The sequence below is a fragment of the Chenopodium quinoa genome, unplaced genomic scaffold (assembly GCF_001683475.1).
Source record: "Chenopodium quinoa cultivar QQ74 unplaced genomic scaffold, ASM168347v1, whole genome shotgun sequence".
Lineage (NCBI taxonomy): Eukaryota > Viridiplantae > Streptophyta > Magnoliopsida > Caryophyllales > Amaranthaceae > Chenopodium > Chenopodium quinoa.
The window spans coordinates 3,486,598-3,501,226 of NW_018745281.1; the positions used below are offsets into that span (position 1 = coordinate 3,486,598).

At 35.6% G+C, this 14,629-nt stretch overlaps 1 protein-coding gene across 3 annotated transcripts; it reads left to right on the plus strand.

Annotated features, from left to right (window-relative positions):
• Positions 1–744: 744 nt before the first annotated feature.
• LOC110711476 (beta-galactosidase 9-like) lies at positions 745–14,463 on the plus strand. Of its 3 annotated transcripts, none has more exons than XM_021889858.1 (20): positions 745–1,013; positions 1,141–1,236; positions 1,333–1,445; positions 2,025–2,091; positions 2,216–2,308; positions 2,609–2,752; positions 2,980–3,068; positions 4,116–4,221; positions 4,996–5,083; positions 5,197–5,318; positions 6,167–6,367; positions 7,089–7,321; positions 7,730–7,845; positions 8,685–8,782; positions 9,208–9,318; positions 9,759–9,869; positions 10,157–10,365; positions 11,714–12,059; positions 12,443–12,585; positions 14,049–14,463. In XM_021889858.1, the coding sequence occupies exons 1-19, from the start codon at positions 825–827 to the stop codon at positions 12,575–12,577; spliced, it is 2,667 nt and encodes an 888-aa protein (XP_021745550.1). In that variant the 5' UTR covers positions 745–824; the 3' UTR covers positions 12,578–12,585; positions 14,049–14,463. The 3 variants fall into 3 exon arrangements, with proteins under 3 accessions (XP_021745550.1, XP_021745551.1, XP_021745552.1); XM_021889859.1 differs by having other exon boundaries at positions 1,165–1,236; XM_021889860.1 differs by lacking the exons at positions 745–1,013; positions 1,333–1,445.
• Positions 14,464–14,629: the final 166 nt, after the last annotated feature.

Sequence of the window (14,629 nt, forward strand, 5' to 3'; positions counted from 1 at the left end):
TTGATCCAAATCAAGTTGAGTTAGACACAAAAGTGTCAGACTTCATTCTCCCCAACAAACAATGTGATAGACAAAAGCTATGCTCCTTCCTCCAAGACAATATCGTTTCTCAAATATTAGGAATTCCATTACCAAGCAGCACGATGCTAGATATGCCGGTGTGGGGTCTTACTTCGTCTAGCAATTTTACAGTAAAATCCGCCACATGGCTTGCCCGTAATCTTGGGGACCCTGGAAGCTTATTTTGGCAAATAATTTTGCCACGCAACCAATTTGGTAAATATTTTGTCAAAAAGGCTTACTTTGGATAAAAGTCCAGAAATTTTCCTCATGAGAAGGGTTTCCTATTGTTTACTTTTTCTTGCCATTGTAAAAGAAAAAAAAAATCACGATCCCCACTTCTCACTAAAAATAATACGGAGTAGTCGAGTAGATAAGTCTCTTACCAAATGAACTAAAGACGGTAAACGATAGTTTGTTAAAAATACTCCCTCCGTCCCTAATTTTTTGCCCAATTTGACTTTTCGCGGTCTCCAACAAGCGTCTTAAAACGGTTATATCTCTATTTTCACACGTGTAAAAATTATAAAAACTAAATATCAATAATATATACAATTAGACGTATCCAACAAGATCTCACGTGATTATATTATCACTTATAGATTAAGAGTATTTGATGGACCGAGGGAGTAATAATTATGATTGATTGATTTAGAGTCCTCAGATTACGTGTCAAATCACAAGTTAAGCCGTGCTTATCCATGTTCATTTGATGCTACCAATACTTAATTTCTCTCCTATCTCAGCTGCAAGAAGAGGTTGAAATGAAGAAAGCTCTAATTTCACAACAATGGCGTTTGCTCTTCCTGCTTCTATCAATGGCGGAATTCGGCGTCGGAAAGCTCTTCTTCGAGCCATACAACGTCACTTATGATCACCGATCACTTATCATCGCCGGCCGCCGTCGCATGCTCATCTCCGCCGGCATCCACTACCCTCGCGCCACTCCTCAGGTCCTTCTTCTTCTTCCTCCATTATTCTTCCCTAATTCTGAACTTTGATTATTGTAATTATCCAATTTAATTCAAAATTACTTTCAATTTTTGATTTGGTTTCATAATATTATGTTATCTAATGTAGATGTGGCCTGATTTGATTGCAAAGGCGAAGGAAGGAGGTGCTGAAGTGATAGAAACATACACATTTTGGAATGGACATGAGCCTGTGAGAGGAGAGGTTAGGGGTTACTCATTTCATGTTTAAGTTTTAGAAATTTCAGTGTCATTTGGGTATGAGTTCTTGTTTAATTTTGTACGTTGATCATAATTGTAGTATAATTTTGAAGGGAGATTTGACCTCGTCAAGTTTGCGAAGCTAGTCGGGTCGAATGGACTCTATTTCTTCCTTAGGATAGGACCTTATGTGTGTGCAGAGTGGAACTTTGGGTATACTCCTTTTCATTCCTTCTATTATTTGATAATTTTTTGTAAATGTGTTTGTTGTTTTATGATTTTAGGCTATATTTAGTTCTGTTATTTCTAGTTAGTGAAAAGATGCAAGAGTTTTTGGTAATGCTATTGATTGTTGTTTTAAAAAGAACATAAAGTTGCAGATGATTATTACAATGTAGCTTGTTAAGCTAAATGTCAGTGAGTTATAGGTCTTGCGATATACTGTAGAGTTAGTATCTGGAAATAATCATCTCAATGGTATTGACTGGTCATCCGGTCCAAATGGTGATGATTATTGGTAGTGGTGGTAGTAAATGCTGTTGCCTGTTTTACTTGTGGGATTCGATTATTGTTATCAATGATAAGTTCGTGAAAGTAGAGTTTGAAACTTGTGAGCAACTCATTGCTACCTTGAGAAGCCAGCTGCAATAGTTTATAAGCATTACAACTCTTATTTTCTGTTTGGCGTCACTACCTCAGGATAATGTTTTGTATGGAATAGTTTTATTGATATTATTTGCAACTTCACTACTAATTATTTGCTTTCTGGCTAATTGGTTTGTTGTTTAACAGTGGCTTTCCTGTGTGGCTGCGAGATGTTCCTGGTATTGAATTTCGAACAGATAATGCACCTTTTAAGGTAAGCGTTTATGCGATATCTTGTCTCTCTCACCTCTCAAAGGAAAATGGGGAAAATATGCTCATCAAAAGTCATCTGCTGCATTTCAGATTTCCTGAATAATTTTGATTGCATGTTTCTTCAGGAGGAGATGCAACGATTTGTTACAAAGATTGTAAACTTAATGCGGGAGGAGAGTCTGTTCTCTTGGCAAGGAGGGCCTCTAATACTATTGCAGGTTTAGTGATTTTTAGTTACATGTTGAAGTAGGATACCAGTTTCCATATCTATGTTTACATACTTCTGCACAAAGACCCCCCCCCCCCCACGAACAACAACAACAACAACAAAGCCTTAGTCGCAAAATAATTTGGGGTCGGTTAACATGAGTAATTAGACCTGGCTCCTGCTATAATTGGTTGGGTGATAAAAATTATGCATTTTATGTTGGAGTTTATTTTTAATTGATTGATCTCTCTCTCAACCCTTGCATTCCAGTGTCTCTTAAAAGTTTATTTCTTGATTGTCGTTCTATCAGATTGAGAATGAATATGGAGATGTTGAAAGCTCATATGGTAAAAAAGGACGGGACTATATTAACTGGGCTGCTAACATGGCTGTCGGGCTTGGTGCTGGTGTCCCATGGGTAATGTGCAAACAAACTGATGCACCTGAATTCATTGTAAGTTCATTATCACCATATAGCGCATGCATCCCCCCTTTTTATTTTATTTTTGAGATCTGTGTGTGTACATTATTGCTATTGTCTGTCTGAACTTTAAGTTTAATCAAATTTTTGCAAGCACTAAGTGAATATATGATCTGTTTGGTTATTTTGCCTGTAAAATATGTGCCGTGCAATCCTGCTTCAACACTAATCATGAGATTTTATGTTCAACCAAAACCCAGATTGATACTTGCAATGGCTACTATTGTGATGGCTTTAAGCCAAATTCCAACAAGAAGCCTGTTTTTTGGACTGAGGACTGGGATGGATGGTATGTCTCTGCCTGTATGACTTTTAGTTCATTATTCAGTAGCAAGTTTAGCATCTGTGTGAATTTATTACATTATTTAGAAGTGACTGAATATTATTTGATGAGAAAGATTTTATGCACTGTCATCATGAGTTATGATTTACAAGGAAGCTAAGTAAGCTAAACAAGCTGAGCTTGTTTTAGATGAAAGTTGGCGTATAAAATATTGAGTTTTGTTAATCAGTGGAATTTAAAACGAAGTCAGAGATTTGTTCACAGAATGATTGCCTCTTCCTATTTGTTTTTCCTCCTTTCCAATTTGCTGACCATACGCATCAGTTTTGAGACATACCGGGTAAGAATCCCGAGCAAAACCATCTTGTCCCAACCCCCGTTATGAAAATGGGCCAAAACTAGAGGTACCCATCCTTCACACCTCCCTTCCCACAATCTCTTTCCTCTTACTGTGGCTCACTGCCATTGACCCGTTCCCTCCCTCTCTTTCTCTTTCACCTTGCATTATTCATGGGGGTGATGACAAACTATGTTCAACCAAACTTTCACCAGATAATCAATAGTTGTAGGGGAGATAAGTTATGTGAGAAATAGCCTTATTTTTAAAGGCGCTGCTGTTTCATGTGACTTACCATGGGATAAAGTCACTTTTCTGGTGTTTTTATTAGCTGAAGCGTCTAGGGCTTTGCAAAATTGTTCAATAGAGACGGGATACAATCATAGGAACTGGGCAAACATGTGTTTGATTTGATTTTTTGGAGAATCCTAGTGAGCACAACTTGTCCTCCAGCTGTATAGATGTATTTTCTATACTTCTATTTTGATAAAATATTTTGTCGTGAAATAAAGGAAGTAAAGAAAATAGGTTCCGTGCCTTCAACTTGCCATCTGGTCAGCTAATGATCCTAATTCCTCCTGGTTTGTCAGTATGTCGCTATATAAAATTTGTTGAAACCTTGAAGGGAAAAAGTAGTGGGATTAAGTTTTTTACTGCTATATCTAATGATTTCCTGTGTGCTTGTATTTATATATCCTCATTTAATTTGTTTGTAGGTACACTAAGTGGGGTGGAAGTGTACCTCATAGGCCCGTTCAAGACCTGGCATTTGCAGTTGCTCGCTTTTTCCAACGAGGTGGTAGCTTACAAAATTATTACATGGTAATATAGCTAAGTTGGGTTGCTTATGCAATAGTGTAATTGTGGGTAGACTTCTAAGCTCAGCTTTCCACCAACTTTAAACGTGTACACTTTACACAAGAATAACATTGTCTATTAAATTTCTGGTTTTGTATTGTGAGAAATCAATTTTTGAGGGCAGGCTAACAAAAATGATGTTGGTAAATTTTCATTTTTTGGTCCAAACTCTCTGAAACTGACAGAGGTCATGCCATGCAAGCTGTAATTCTGTAATGGGATATCTTTTAGTTTTTGAAAAGGTTTTTGTCCGCCAAATAGATTAAAAGTACCTTGTTGTAGAAGATATCTGGGTCTGTGAAATGTTCTATTCTTGACCAGACACCTTAAGTCAACTGTTTATTTATTTTATTTTAATTATTAATGCTGTGCTATAGTGGAGGTCGGTGACCGCCAATGAATATACTTAGGCCTTATTCTTTTTACCTTTAAAAAGAGTTTCTGGAAGAATAAAGGTCTGTTAAGTTGTGATAAGAAAAATTCAGTTCAAATTAGTTGACATAAGGGCTAATAAGTTCAAATAAAAGTTATTCAAGTGAAAAGAATGAAGCCTTATTTTCTTATTATAAATGAAAGTCTATAGTTTAGAACCCTAGGGTGATGTTTACTCTTTATCGTATGAGCCTATCAATATCAGGGTGATATATCACCAAATTTTTTCTTGAAAAGTATCATATTCTGCGGAATGAGCTTGAAATCAGGTATTTAAGTCCTGTATATTGTGCTTTCTGTTTTCAGTATTTTGGCGGAACAAATTTTGGGAGGTCAGCTGGAGGTCCATTTTATATCACAAGTTATGATTATGATGCTCCCGTAGATGAATATGGCAAGTAAAAACTGTGTCTTTTGATTTGGATGTGTTTTATATGGATATGCATATCAGATTATCTTCACTGGTCTATTTGAGGCCATTTGAACATGTCAAGCTTGTGCATATAGGTCTTTTAAGCCAGCCAAAGTGGGGTCATTTGAAGGATTTGCATGCTGCAATTAAGCTTTGTGAACCTGCTCTAGTTGCAGTTGATTCTCCTCAATATGTCAAGCTGGGGCATATGCAGGAGGTACATTCTGGAGTTTGTCTATTTCTTTTTGTCAAAATTATTGTAATTCTGCAATTTGTGCATGAAGGAGATTTGTGCATCAAGGGTCAATTTCTAACAGTTTCTCCTTATTTCTGGGGTAAAGGCAAGGCTGCATAGTTACCATTCTCATTACCCAGCCATGGGAAAGAGCCTCTTTAAAAGCATTTTGATGCAGATAATTTATACTACCTCTGTTTCATATTAATTGCAACAAATGAGTTTGCATGGACTCCAAGGTATAATTTGTTTGTTTGTGTTACATGATACCACTTTGATATTGTATGCATCAAGGATCTGTGGCAAGCTTTACAAACCATTCTGTGTACTATAAGAACTGTCTGCATATATCTCAATCAAACCTCAAAAATTATGTTCTGTCCTGGAATCTAGTAGGTTTTAAGTTCACATATCTCTGGCGTTGGGTATGATTTAAAAGATTCCTAAAATCTACATAAATGGAATTTGGAGGGCCAACTTCCAAACTTCTGAGGTAGGGGGGTTTCCATATCCAAGGGTGGGGCCTGGAGGCTTGGTAGCTGGGTTGCCAAGTTTACTTTCCATCTATTCGATTTGAAAGTTTGGAGTAGCTGCGAGAATGAACCCTGTTAATTGCATGTGCGAGGCTTTTAAAAGGTTTCTCCTTTCAAGAGAATCCTCATTGAGGCACTATGTTTATATTCTAGTTAATAAATGGAAGGATTGAACAACTGTTGTTATTGTCTGGGTCTAACAAATAGAAACAATGTGGATTTTATTATTTGCGACATTTACAATGCTTACAACTTATTATTTAACTTAGAGTGCATTTCTACATTTTCACTGGCCAGGCTCATGTTTATCACAAAAGAGGTAATAGAAGAAGGGCAATAAGTGAGTCTGGAGATGAAGATAGGTGTTCAGCATTTTTGGCTAATATTGATCAACATAATGTGGCTTTGGTGCATTTCCAGGGTCACATGTACACTCTACCTCCTTGGTCTGTCAGTATATTACCAGACTGTCATAATGTGGCTTACAACACTGCCAAGGTTATGGCTCTCTATCTTTTCTTAGGCAATTATCTTATCTTGTAACTGATCTGGTTGCCTGTATTTATCAATTCTACTGCCTTCACAGTTGTACATATGTTACCAATTTCTGATTTGTGCTAAGTAGGCTTTTCAACTGCCACTTTTCTTTTTCTTTTAGTTATTTTTATTTTGAGGGGCATTCGACTTCCACTTAATTTTTGACCGTTACTTTACATCGTGTTCAAAATTCTCTCTTTTTCCGGTTGTTACAAGCTTTTAGGTACTCCTTTCCATTTTTCAATTAGGTCCAAGTCATGTAAAATGGAAAAAAGGTCTAAAAGAAGGGATGCATAGACACTTAAGACAATTGAACCTATAGAACACCAGCGTATGATGTTTGTTGCAATAATCAATTTGTCAATCATTATTCACAAACCGGAGGTCATCAACTGTCGATGATGCTGATAATCATTGATCTATGAACATGTGCTTCTATTTTCCTTCAAAAGCTACCCAATTTTGGAATGATTTGGCTCTTCAAGAGAGAAGGAACATAGATATCCTTCTATTACCTTTTCTCCTTTTCACTACTCCAACCTAATTATTATCCAAATAACGGAAAATGATTTTTTTCACTCTCCCGAACTTACCCTTCACTCCAAATACCCTAACCAAACAAACTGTGATGTGGCAATATAGGGCATTCCTAGCATATTTAATTAGTTTTATTCTTTTTCAGATTGGGGCTCAGACATCATTAAAAGAGCTAGAGCCTAATGCACCTCCATTTTCAAACACACAAGTTGTACAAAATTTATTGCATCAGGATGGGGCATCCTATATTTCAGAGAACTGGGAGACAGTAAACGAGCCTGTTGGAATATGGAGTGACAACAATTTCACTGTAAAAGGCATCTTGGATCACTTAAATGTTACCAAGGACTCCTCTGATTTTCTTTGGTACTTTACCAGGTGCAGCTTCATGATCTCTCTGCTGGATTGAGTATTGTAGTTTCAAATGTAGGGAACTTGTAGAAACCACAATAAGTATCCTTGATTGCTAGTTAACTTCATGCACTAACCATGTTTACCCATTGCTTCATTTAAACGTTTCATCATGTTGGTTTTTACTTTCTTCAAATTCTAGACTTCATTTTCATATTCAAGCTGACATCTCTATTAGGACTAGTTTATTTTAGTTTGCTGTTCTGCTGTGTTGCCTTATCATATCTGTTGCTTTTAATGTGTAATTCAAAATTTCACCCAAGCATACACATTGCTCTAGAATACGTTTCATTTTAAGATTGCATGTTTCTTATTTGAACAAAATGGTTATTTGAACACTCTTTTGATACCTATGTCCGTGTAACTGCATTACAGAATATATTTTTCGGGAGAAGATGTATCATTTTGGAAGAAAAATGGAGTCCATCCAGCTCTTACAATTGATAGCATGCGTGATGTAGTGCACATATATATAAATGGCCGACTAGCTGGTATTCTCTCTTTATCCTTATCGTATTTCTGCATGAGCATCATTTTCAGACAAAAAGAAAATGTACATTATTGAAGCAAGAGATGCTTAAGATAGGCCTCCCAATAATCTTTGCTTGATGCGAACAAAGTGAGGCCTGGAAAACAATTCAATTTCTCGTAGCCAACATGTATAAACATTAATATGATATTCAAAGTAACAATCGGCGGGTCCATGTGTCTTTTGTTCTATAAGGTTAAACCATTAGAATCTTTTAGAAATTTGTCGCTTTTCTTACAAAACTAAACTTACTCTCCAATTTCATTTCTTACTAACTTTATGAATGGTTTGCCTCTTCTCGATTGAGATAGCCCCAAGTTCCTTTCACATTCTTGACATTCTATTGCAACATAAGAAACATGGAAGTGATGGAGCTGTGTGCTTTGCTGCTATTCCAAGAGTATCCAAAACCTTTCAAATATAAAACAGTTTGAAAATCAATTAATATGTGTGTATGATGCGACCCCAAGTCATTTTCCATGTGAAGGATCAAGGGTGACGTGTGGCAAAGTCTGTTATGGACACTGCCTTTTATTCTAATAGAGTGATAGTATAGATATAGATATCAAGTTAATTGGGATGAGATTTTCTGCAAGCTTCCTGCTTTGTGCATCACTTTTATTTGTTGAATCTTAACTTGAATTTCTCTAGTCCCCGAAATTGTGAAGGCTCTACTGTAATATAATAGGACATGTTTAATTTTCTTCGAATAGGTCAGTTAGAAGTGCATGAGAGCTCCTTTCTTGATAGTCTGTGCATATTACATTACCTTGGCACATTCTTAAATATCTGGAACTGTAGGTAGTGGAGTTGGACATTGGGTACAAGTTGTACAGCCTGTCGAATTTCTGGAAGGATATAATGATGTGGCATTGTTGTCTCTGACAGTGGGGCTGCAGGTATGCTCTGAGTGTGTGTGTGTGTGTGTGGGTGTTTGCTTTTATTTATTTTTCCTCTTGAATTCTATTATATGGATGCATTTTTTGTCTTCAAATTAAAGGGCGTGTGCTCTTTTAAATAAAATTTCCTCCTTGAATTATATGGATTTACTTTTGTCTTCAAAATGAAGGGTATTACATCACCAATCAGAGAGAATGTTTCTAATCTTTCTATTCTGTTTGTTGTCAAATTTTATTGGTCATAGAGCTTCTTACTCACCCAAACAATTTCTTATTTATTTTTCAATTATCTTAGGTAGCTTCTTAAGTTTATAGCTTTTAGTTCTTTTCTTTCTACATTATATATGTTCTTTAAATTTTCACCTAATGAAGTAAATTGTCAGATGCCAGTTGCTAACCTGTTTCATGCTGCTTTCTTGTTGCAGAATTATGGTGCTTTCTTGGAGAAAGATGGAGGTGGTTTTAGAGGTCAGATCAAGCTTACAGGACTGAAAGAGGGGGACATTGATCTATCAAACTTATCCTGGACCTACCAGGCACATTCTCCATCTTTCTATTTGATGTATATTTTGGTTGTCTGTGTTTATTGGCTTTTTTTTATGTGGTGAGGTCCAGTTATAACTGCACGATGCAGTTGACATGGCTAAATGCATGCCAAATTTGATCTCCTGCTATGTTAATGGTCAACAAACTAGAAAAATTTCTTGGTGAAATCTGTCTGGAAGTTTGGCTGTTCCCAAAACACGGTCATGATATGATGTCTCTTGTTTACTATTGTTATGCTTTTTCAGCAATTAGCATGAGATCAAAAGCAGGATGAGTTGGGGGGAGGGGGGGGGGGAGAGAACTTTTCTTAGTTGTACCATCAATTATTATCTTCTGGATTTTAATATACTGGCATTGCAGGACATTCTCTTTTTTGTAATGCTTTCTTGTCACTAAAATAATTTTGAAATCTCGTCTTCTCTCTTTCCAGGTTGGTCTAAAAGGTGAAATGCAGAAAATATACACATTAGATGGACATGAGAAGGCAGCTTGGGTTGATTTGACAACTGATGGAATCAAAGACCCCTTAAGATGGTACAAGGTACTCACATGTAATTACATAAAAAACCTTAGAGAGTTTATATATGAATTTTTTATTATCAAATTGAATTGGAACTCTAGTGGATCTTAGGTATTTTATTATGCACAACAGCACAATACCATAAATTTTTTAATATTTTATATAGTATTTTGGGCCAAGTGTCAACTCTGTCAAGGCTCGATTTGGATTCATGTGGATCCTAATTTCATTTATGTTAGAAGATGTCTGTCAATGCTTTATACAGTATATATTATTAATGCTAAATCATTATATTTAATATGTGGCAGACCTATTTTGATGCATCATATGGGCTGGATCCAGTTGCACTTGATTTCAGAAGTATGGGTAAAGGTCAGGCTTGGGTTAATGGACATCATATAGGAAGATTTTGGACTTTGCCTTCTTCACAAGATGGATGTCAAAGGTCTTGTGATTATCGTGGAAAATATGATTCAAGCAAGTGTGCGACCAACTGTGGGAAGCCTACTCAAGTGAGGTATGCATCATGTACTTTGATACGTGGAATTTAATGAGTAGATTCCTATAATTATTACAGATTCCACGGTTGGTGCTAATGCATTTCCTGTTGAGGTGCAAATTTATTTTGGGGCAGGCATACTTACTTTCACATTAATGTACTCTGGCATTTGGCTCTTATTGCAATATACATTATATAGATGCTAGTTTATGCTCCTGAAAATTTTATTCTTCTAGGTTGGGAACTTTATTCCATTTTTCTAAGTTTTTAGGTTTTGGAAGGAAAAGGTTCTGACCTACTGTAATTGATATTGCAAAAGGAGCTCAAGAAAGATTGGCTGACTTAGTTGTGAAGCTCTAGGTAAAAAAAAAAAAAAAAAACAAAAAATACAGGCGCTTATATTAAGCTAGGCATTCTACCTTGCTGCTTCATTGACACCCTAATATCATCACTACTTGCAATGCCATTTGCCATCTTATTTAGTAGTTTGCGCATAGTATCTAAGAATAAGTAATCAATGACATTGTTTGGGATGCTCACTAGACTTATCTAGCTAATTAATCAAGTAGCGTCAATGTCTTAAGTTGAATATGGGCTCACTGATCATCGACTTTTCAAGGCAAAGTTTGAGCCTCATGAAAAAAAAAAAAAAAATCTACTTTGGTTTACAAGCTTATTCATCAGGTTAAGATCTCTATAAAGAAAACCAACCACATTTCATTTCGATGTCTTTCCCTTGTTTCCACTTCTGACTAGCAGATTCTCCACCCCCACCCTTCTGGGAGAAGTTACATCTTAACCTGTGTAAGGAGATTGAATCAATATGTTTGATTGAATTTTCTGTGAAGGCTCAACGGCACTAACAATCACGTAAAATAACTCTTGAATTATTTGCCAACTTTAGTGGACAGAAGGTGTGGCTTTGTAAACTTTTTGCAAATTATATGGGCTGAAGTGGAAACTATATATAAATATCTGGTAGGATACTTCTCAATACTAGAGGTTTATCTTCCTATTGTCCCCTTGGTAAGAATGACCAATCCCTGTTTATGTGGTTTATCTTCCAAAGGACCAATGAAATTAGTCACCTTCTGTTCTAAAGTGTAATTTAAGGGTGTAAATTGGAGAGCTTGAAGCTTAAATGGACTTAGTTTGCTAATCTGAAATTATCTATCCCCATATATGGGATTAAGGCTGTGATTGTTGTTGCTGTTGTATCTAAAATTGCCTATGCAAAGTTTGTGTTAATGCTTGCATACCAAGTTATATGAATACTTCACTTGAATGACTTTTTACATATATCTATATTCTTTTTTGAAGTGCTGAAGAATTTGAAGGACCTAATCATGTGTGTAAACAATTTCAGATACCATGTACCGCGTTCATGGCTGCAGGAATCTAATAACTTACTAGTTGTGTTTGAAGAGACTGGAGGAAACCCATTCGAGATCTCATTAACTTCACATTTTACACAAATCATTTGTGCTAGTATATCAGAATCCCACTACCCGCCACTTTCGAGATGGTTGACTCATGGTTCTGTAGGCGGACAGATCTTGATTAATGACACAACACCTGAAATGCATCTACATTGTGAAGGAGAACATGTAATCTCTATAGTGTTTGCCAGCTATGGGACCCCAAAAGGTAGCTGTCAAAAATTTTCAAGAGGCAGTTGCCATGCACCAAGGTCTCCCGATGTGGTTTCTGGGGTAAGTGGACAAAAACCATGCACATAGCTCTGTAAATTTGAACTTAAAAGATATCTTTTAAACTGGATCCATGTATCGTGTGTGAAGTTTCAGGAACTAGCATGAGTAGCATTCAGCCAATTAATTGATATAATCTAGAGCTCTAGACCGAATTAAGCTTGATATACACCCAAAGTGCCCCTCCCACCTGATTGTCACTTATTTCCATCAATAATTTTGGCTTTCAATGCATATTATATAATAGTCTGCCTCAGTGTTGTGAATACATCTTAGAAATTAAACCCTGCAAAGTTTCAAAATTTTAGATTCATCTTGGTTTTGTAGACTAATTCATACTAAGACTAGTGCTAATGGTTTTATTGCCCATATCATTTTGTCAACAGCTTTGCCAAGGAAGACAAAGTTGCTCCATAAGAGTTTCAAATTCTGAATTTGGTGATCCATGCAGAGGGGTTGCTAAAACCCTTGTCGTTGAGGCGAAATGCATATCACAGGATACAGGGTCCTCATCCATCTAGCCATCTAGGTATTATACTGGTTTTTGTTTTTTTCTTTTTTTAATTATTTTGCCAAACGAATGTGCTACTGTTAAATTTAAGCCGAGAATGCTCTATTTAAATGTCTTTCCAGGTGCTATTCAATTCTATGGTGTAGATTTTGCTCTATATCTTTTTTTTTTTTTTGAAACATTTTTGCTCCATATCTGCTCACTCAGCTCCAGTTGGTTTTCGTAAACTAGTTGTTTTATCTCGAGAATAATTGTTATTGCATATGGGTCCTGTAAATGAAAAGGTTGGAAATCTGCAATTGCGTGGGACTCCATGTACATTTTTTACATCATCATGTACATAGTGTACAAGTATAAGTATATTTCACATAAAGTAATACTTCTATTGACAGGAAGTTCTATATCTTTATCTCACATTCCACCGGCCTCCTGCAATCACCTTGGACAGATATCATCAATCATTTGGCATCTCAAGTAGAATAAAAAAATCATTCATTTCATAAACAAAATAATACTCTTCTATCAACAATTTTAGGTAATTTGTTCAAAAAAAAAAAAAAAACAATTTTAGGTAATAATAAGTTTCAATTAGATAACACTATGTCAAAAAAAATACGCTTTATCCATTGTAAAGTACGCTTTAATGACCATATATAAGTTACTCCGTACTCCAAATAATAATAAATTAAAGTAATTCCGTAATAATAAAAGTTACTCCATACTAAGATTTACTGAAATTACTCTCTTTAAATGAGTAAAATTATTTTGGGATTACTTTACATGATTTAATATGATTTTAATGAAATTATGCAATGTGATAAATTACTTTATTCACTAAAATGTACCTATGTACAAAAGCTTTTTTTAAAAAAAAAAAAACAAGTTGCAAACTTAGCTAGAATAATTATCGTATAGTTTTCTCGATATATCTATTTTTGGTGATTTTTTCTGAAACTGTCTAATTAAGACAAACAATTTTATAACATAGTGAAAGTTTATTAAGACAAAAGAGTATAGGATGTTATTCTGAGAGACGCGAGAGTCATTACAGTCGGTACACCAAAGAGAAAGACCAAGTTTGATCTTGTTTGCTACTTTATATATGCTGCTTTTGGCTAGTTATCAGTTATAAATCTTTAATTATTACGGAGTAGGTTGTTTCTAATCTAGTCTAAAGTAGTAAGAGTTCTAACACAAATCTTTGCAAGAAAATCAAGTTGTGTTTCTCAGACGCGAGCAGGTTACTGCTTTCTGTATACACTGTTATACACATACATTTGGATGATTAAATCTATATGAAGTTAAAAGTTACAAGGTCGATCATCAAACAAATTTATTCTGCATCTGCTTCTGTTATACTGTCATTTATTTTTGGTGTGTGTTTTGATGTCTGAGGTACATACTTTCACTGCATATGAAGCCATACAAGAAATTTGTTTGAGAAACTAAACTGATTTGAATCCTGTTTTATTGTGACTCAGGACAATCAGTTCGTTCCTCTCATCACTCCTGGATATCAAGCTTTAACTGCCCGTATAAGAGCTGAAGCAGGAGTTGATCATTGTGTATTTGTCTCTCGATCTGTCAGCAGTTTCATAGGAGGAGCTCTGCTAGTCTTTTGATTTATTTGCAGCACAATTGAAGCTTAGTGTTTACTCCGTACTTGCTAAAAAAAGCTAATAGTATTAGCTTATGGTGATTTAGAAGTTCCCACAAGTACTCTGATATTGTCGTTACTAGTTTGTTATAACACTTGTATCATTATTATTACACTTTACTGTAATAATAATGATACAAACCAAGACAAAACCAAGACAAACCAACTTAGAACCCTTGTTAACGAACTTTTCACCTTTTATCAGACAAATGCCAACTGCCAAGCAACTCGTACCTCAAGACGAAATGTTACAAACTTGGTAATAATCAACCGTTATATTTTGTTTCTTTACAAAATTAATCAAGAGTTATTCGGGGACGTGTTGCAAGTATGGTGATTGATTTTGCTGTTATACTATAAATGATAACAGCAAAATCATCGATATATGTCCACAAACTCGCTACA

Excerpts from the sequence above, each read along its gene's own strand:
- LOC110711476 (XM_021889858.1), top strand. The coding sequence starts at position 825 with ATGAAGAAAGCTCTAATTTCACAACAATGGCGTTTGCTCTTCCTGCTT. Across the intron at positions 6,368-7,088 it reads TGGCTTACAACACTGCCAAG|ATTGGGGCTCAGACATCATT; the intron begins GTTATGGCTCTC and ends ATTCTTTTTCAG. Across the intron at positions 12,060-12,442 it reads CTCCCGATGTGGTTTCTGGG|CTTTGCCAAGGAAGACAAAG; the intron begins GTAAGTGGACAA and ends TTTTGTCAACAG.